This window comes from Pteropus alecto, unplaced genomic scaffold, assembly GCF_000325575.1.
Source record: "Pteropus alecto unplaced genomic scaffold, ASM32557v1 scaffold3, whole genome shotgun sequence".
NCBI lineage: Eukaryota > Metazoa > Chordata > Mammalia > Chiroptera > Pteropodidae > Pteropus > Pteropus alecto.
Genome location: NW_006442484.1, coordinates 14,003,508 through 14,010,481, shown reverse-complemented (window position 1 = coordinate 14,010,481; position 6,974 = coordinate 14,003,508). Strand labels below are relative to the sequence as shown.

The 6,974-nt window shown below is 32.6% G+C and overlaps 1 protein-coding gene across 1 annotated transcript in view; it reads right to left on the bottom strand.

Annotated features, from left to right (window-relative positions):
- CCNT2 (cyclin T2) overlaps positions 1 to 6,974 on the bottom strand; it is a 37,132-nt gene that overhangs the window by 3,955 nt on the left and 26,203 nt on the right. The window contains 4 exon segments of the mRNA XM_006921027.3: positions 2 to 229; positions 657 to 727; positions 3,834 to 3,997; positions 5,616 to 5,661. Coding sequence (XP_006921089.1) covers positions 2 to 229; positions 657 to 727; positions 3,834 to 3,997; positions 5,616 to 5,661 — 509 coding nt within the window.

Here is a 6,974-nt window from a genome sequence, read left to right as displayed (position 1 = left end):
CTAGCATTGACAAATTATCAGATGTATGGCTGTCTTGAACAGAAATATTTCCTGAATTTAGAGGTACTGGTGCAGGAAATGCTGATGTAGATGGTTTCTGAAAACTTGGGTTAGTAGGTACACCAGTTACACTATCTACTAAAATGGAATTCTGGACCAAAGATGAACCAAGAAGTGGCGTTTCTGATACTTGTCCATCTACTTTTGGTTTCCTAGCTGCCTCAGTAGCCTATTGAAATAAAACACAAAAGAAGCAATGACAGCAAAGGAATTCAAAACATTTCTTTGCTTATAAAAATTTTATATTAAATATATGGAAATAAAATCACCTGGGGTTTAATGCTTTATGTTGCCAGTAAATAAATGTTTTATTTATTGGCATAGAAGGCTATAAAAAGTTAAAAGTACTAATTTTTGAATCAGATATAGGTTAAATCCTAGCCCAGCCATTTGAGAAAGTAATTTAACTTGTCTAGGCTTTAACTTTTCCATTTGTAAAACAAGGAGAATATTTCCATTATTGTGAGAATTAAACAAGAAATTTACTTAGGAATACTGGAAATAATATTTAACCACAAAAATTCAAATTGTCTAGCCATGTAATTGTTAAATAAATGACAAATTGATATTCTCTTAAACCCTGCCAATTCTCTTACCCTCCAGTTTCGAATCCTCTTCAACCTACTAGGTGTTTTCTCCAATATTTGTAGAAACTCATGTGTTAGCTCTAAAAATAAAATTTAAATGTATAATTTAGAAGGTGCCTTTAGGACTTAAATTTCTCTCAAGTGGGCAATATTAAAGAGATCTCAAGAGTTCATCTACTTCACTATCACCCTCCTATTTAATCTTCAGCATCTATAGAAGTAGACACAGCTCTGAACTAGTATTTTTAAAGATGAATCCTTTAAAAAAAGAAAATCGCTCTCCTACCCCACCCATCCCCGATTTTACATGCTTACTCAGTCAGAATCTCTGGAAAATTTAGTAGTATTAAAAAAAAATAACCCCAAATAGAAAATCTCCATTAGGCAAGCACCACAGTAACAAGTGGCATTGCAGGCAAGAACCATCTATAGATTCTTTAAAATTAGTGGGCAACAGTTTGGGGAAAAAAGGGCATTTGTGTAATTCCAATATGTCTTCCTCAAGATATTAATTGCAAAGAGAAAAATAGTAACTTTACAATGAAGGAACCCAACAGATACCACCTTAACCTAGTGATCATGGTTATCATTACTAGCAATAAGATATATCAACGTCATGTATCCCCTGTAAGATGCACTGAATAGGGCGCAACGCATTCCTGTGGTATACTTGTCAAAACTATAACTTCAATCTAACAGTGAAAAAATATCAGACAAACTCCAACTGAAAAACATTCTATAAAATAATGGACCACTATTTTTCAAAGTGTCAATGTCATGAAAGAAAAGGAAAGATTAAAAAACTGTCATAGATTGGAAGAGATTAAAGGGGCATGTCAACCAAACAGAATGTGGGATCTTAGAACAGAACAAGTGAAGAAACCTGATAAAATCTTTAGTTTAGCTAATAGTATTATGCCAATATTAATTTCCTGGTTTTGATAATCATGTATTATATAAAATGTTAAAATTAGAAAAACTGGGTGAAATCTATACAGAACCTTTGTACTATTTTGCAATTTCTTTAAGTTTAGAATTATTTTGAAGTTAAAAGAAAAAAAATTCCTCTACCTTTATCCTAACTTCCTAGAAATCAACACTATTAACGTATTAGTAAACCACTGGTCATATTTTTAATCCTAATTTTTAATCTTAAATTTAGGATTAAAATGAGATGACTCACTTTTCCAAATAGAATTATAGTTTTCTACTCCAAAATGATGTTCTTAATAACATTATTGGCAACTCTCAAGACAAATATTAACATTAGTCTTGGCGCCACTATACATTCACAAACTCTGACAACTAACTCCTGCTAAAGTCTCAGAGCTTTCTGAGCTAGTTTGTATGAAAAAAATCTAATGCCTGGACTACCACTTCCTCATTTGAAAAAAGACCTCTTTTCTATTTGGACACTAATAAATCTAGCAGATACATAATACTTTTGGGTACAACATTAACAAAAAATTGTTTGACTCTATTTCTTTAACAGCTTGGTTGCCAAAGACTAAATGCATGTTTCTGGTCTTTATTTTATTAAATTATTTAAGCTTTGGTTTTCCTTAAGTATCCTATTCTTAAATTTCAGAGTTAAGGAACAAAAGAATCTGTTAATCACTACTAACATAAGCAAGTAACTATATGCACAAAAATCACAGTATGATACTTAAAATATTTGGTGAGCTTTATTTTAGCACTCTGTATATAAACTATTTTTATTAACATTATGCCTATTTTATCCTATTACTGACTGCTTAAGATGGCGGTATAAATAACCTAATCTTCAAGTCCTAGAAGAAAATAAGTCGCCACCGGTTTTCACTTTATATTTTTTGCTGTTAAATTTTGCTTTAATGTATGAATTACGCAAATACCTCATATTACAAACACGCTCACACTAGTTTTTGTATATACTCTGGGAGAAATTTTTCAGAGAGGAAAAAAAATCAGAAAATCAAGAGATCTAACAAAGAAGCATATTTTACAAATAGGGTAGGCAAAATCACCAGTGGGCCAAATATGACCTGCATCCTATTTTTGTAAATAAAGTTTTACTGGAACACACCCACACCCATTCATTTACAAATTGCCTATGGCTGCTTTCCAGCTACATAAGCAGAGTTGTGTAGTTGCATAGATAGTACAGCCCACAAACCCCAAAATTGTTACTTCACAGAAAAGGGTACAAACTCTTAAAGAAACATCTATTTTAAAGAAAAATCTAAGATTTTATTGGAAGACCACATTTCAAAACCATAGATGTGTCTCACTTTACGTGATAGATGTCCTCAGTAGCAACACATGTAAATCCTATTTCCCCATTAGCTTCAACTTTGTCGTTTCAAAAAGCCCACAAAAAAAAAAACCAAAAAAAGAATAAGCTGAAATAAAATGTCAAAAAAAAAAAAAAAAAAAAAAAAAAAGCCGAAAACCTAACATACCAATTTAGGAGTATCTATTAGGTAAGAGTGTTACCTATTTCCCTTCTGGTTAAAATGTCTTAATCTCTTAAAATCTCCTACCTCTGGCCAGCTAATTTCTCGACTAGAAAATTTCTTATCAGGAAACCCCCCAAATACCAAGTTCATAATACAGAGTACTCGTACCCCTAATTAACCTTGTCAATTGATAGTTAATAACTCAAGGCAATAATGACACACCTTCATCAGAAGAACTACAGAGCAAGAAATGTTACTTGGAAGACAACTTTAGTCATTGCTTCACATCTTCTGCAGTAACTTAATACCTGACTGAGACATTTGAAACTCAACAAAATTAATATACTTTCAAGTCTGAAAAGTCCTGAAAGGGCTAAATAATCAGTGAAAAATATTTTTCATTTTTTTAAGGCTAATGAATCCTTATTTTCATTCTGTTCATTTGATTATGTAATTATACTTTTAAATTCTATTATCAAATTGTTAAAATGGAATTATAGTTATGTTTTTAAACAACCTTTATCTTTTGAAATACAAACTGAAATACTAATAGATGAAATATCATCTGGGATTAGCATCAAAATAACTACAGGGGAAGAGAGTATGTTGGTTTGGCCAGAATTGATAACTGTTTAGTTGGGAATGAGTACATGCGATTCACTAGTTTTCAAACCTATGCAGAAGCAGATAGAATTTTTTTGTAATGAAAAAGTTTTAATGTAAAAAAAGATTTATTTTATCTACTTACCATCTAGTAATTCTAAAGTAACTGTAGGATCCACATATTCCCACCAATGTTTTCCATCGGTCGACACAGGAATCTCCCAATTGGACCATTTGCAAGCCAAATGAATGCATACACATGCTATCACTGTTGGTTTGTACTGAAGACAGAAGGTTGTAAGATGCAGGCTGTTTTGAAGCAGGTTTGAAAATGAAGAGCCATAGAAATTCAAATATGTAAAACAAAGAAAAACATTTACCAGTAAGATTAAAGCAAAAATAGAATCATAAAGGTTTTCTTCTGTAAGTCGAGTACAAACCTTATTTCGTTAAATTAAAAGCTAAAACTATAGTTATAAAAGTCTAGTATTAAAACAACCTACATAGATTATGAACATTCCCCACACTCTTACTTCCCAGAGTATTATACTAATACTTTATTAATACAATATATTATTTTCTAAATTTTGCATTTATAACTAAATTCAAATAAATTTTTATTTCTTTATAAAAGGAGGAGAGATATACTTGATATATTTCAAATAATCACTATTTACAAGCATAACACTTTAAACTCTTTTGGTGGCATTTTTTGGGTAATATTTGTGGCAAATAAGAAAAAGCAGACTTTGTAAATCTGACAAAGTAATTTCAACACTGCATTATAATCAGGGATTCTACTATTTGATGTAGCTTAGCAAACATAATTCTGAAGTAAGTCAAAGAGAATTTAACAATTATTTATGTAAACCTCTGTCTTCTTTTCAGCAAAGCCACAGAGAAAACTTACCTTTTGCTCAACAGCTTCAAGTCCCAATGCTGCTAAATACTACAAAAATACTACTCTTCTCCTTCTACTATACTGGTCATGAGCCATGTCACAACTAGGCTTTTTTAACCAAAGGTTTAAATTTAAAGTTTTTGTTGTTGTTGTTGCTATTGTTCAGAATTCCTAGGGATAAAGGTTAAATCCCAACGACATATATCTAAGAAAATATATTGATATTTGACAATCCAAAGTATTAAATAAAACTTAACAGTGTCACAATAAATTAAGGACGACACAAAGTTGGTTCGGGCCCCTTTTCCCCAATTACCCATTTAAAAAATAAATTTAAATCATTAATATAATCAATATAGAACAGAATTTTATATTAGATATTACAGGCTTTTAAAAACTATTCCTCCACTTCAGTTTCAGAAGTGACGAAAAATGTTTATTGATCGACACCATTTTTTATTTATATAAACTGAAAAGGAAGTAAGTTTTTTTAAAAGTAAAATCGTACTTATGAAAATCAAAGCACTGATAGGATTTGACTACTTCTAATTTACTACTAGGGGGTATTATCTGGAAAAAAAAAACCCAAGTTACATAAATTTTCTTTATTAAAAAACTTTAATGATTAAGTTAAGATTGGATCAATGTGAAATTTAAAAAATTGTCATTTAACTATAATTGTAAACTAGAAATAGCTTTATACTTACCAAGTTGCTCGAATTTCTACGTTAAGTTTAGCTCTTTGTAATCTTTAGCTGCTATTCAGGCTACCAATTTTAGACTTATGCACTCACAAATCGAGAATATGTCATCAGAAAGCACCACTACACTTCACATTGTGCATTTAACCCCTCTGTGCCCAAAGGCCCTTGTACAATACACCGCAAAGCAGACAGGAAGGTACCACCACAGTAGATGGTCCAGTCTCCTGTTGCAACAAGGGTAAGAGACACATTGAGGGGGCCCTGCATTAAAGGAAGCTATAGTGTGCTACAACAGTGCAACAAAGAGGGTCAGGATAACAACCTGTTGGTAGCCATGAAATAGGATGTCTGTGCCAAATCCTTGCTTGCTGTAAGAAAAAAAAAACACGAAGACAATACTATCAGCTTTAACATGCTACCATCAAAAAGTTCTCAACACAACAAAAACTTCAAAGATGTATACACAAAAAGTAAATTTTACTTACTACTTACAAATATCACAAGAGCGCCATCATTTTCTATACTACTGAAAATCTTCAACAACATTCACTCAAATGTTTCTTGCTATCCCCCAAAGATCTGAGAAACAAGCCGATTTGCTTTTAGCTAGCCAGTTACAAGGGCTAAACTTGTTACTAAGTTAAGCATCTAGTCAGCTAAAAGTTGCAATAAAGCATTCTCCTGGATTTAAAAAAAAAAAAAAGAAGAAGAAGAAGAAAAGATTTTGAAGTCTAATACAAAATACGAAAAGTTGCCTGCCAGACTTAATCCTCAATCATCATATTTAAATTGGCTTAAGTACTTCCATCAAAACAAAACAAAACAAAACAAACCCCCACCCCCCCCAAAGTCAGAGAGCACAAATGCTCCATTTTTCATCATGCTAAGTAAACATCAGAGAATAAATAGCCTAGAAACATCATAAGGACAAATATAGGAACCACCACTGTACAATTTTTTAATTTATAGAATCCAATTAACGACAAGTTTAGAAATGATAAGAGCACTCTAGAGGGAATCAGGATGCTTCAGCACTGGTCCCCAATAGTAAAGCAAAAATTGAAATTAAGACATTGAAATTGAAAACAGTTCCCCCTCCCTTCTTCAGTTTCTTATTCTTCCCAACAAGGATGCCTTTTGCTATGGTTTCCCCCTTTTTTCCAATTACATTAATAATCACTGACATACCTTTCCCCTCTGCTCACCTAGATCAGGTTCCCCTCAACTCACCCCTCTCTAAGAGGCCTCAAATTCCTTGCCGCCTCCTATTTTTATGTGTAGCACCTGTAATCCCTGCTGCCCCATATGAATCATAACATAAAGGTTTACAAAAAGGGATTTGGGCTTAGCAGAGTTGTGCTAAGGAAGAGTGTCAAAGCATCAGATGTCTTGGAGGCAGTGGGACTTAAGTATGGCATTCTTTCCTGGTGGGGAGGGAAGGAGAAATCACAGAAGTGAAAGGTCCCTGTAACACGATATTAGCCAATTCTGCCGCAAAGTAGCATAATACCAATTTTCTCAAAGGGGAGGGGGGACTCAAAGAAGCCAAACCATTTACCCTCCCCCAACAAGACTCAAAATATGTAAAGAAAGTAAAAATAATTTTAAATTGCTATAGCAGTTTTTACTTTCGCATATATCTAAATTCAATAACCTATCAACACTTACTGCAACAGAGGAA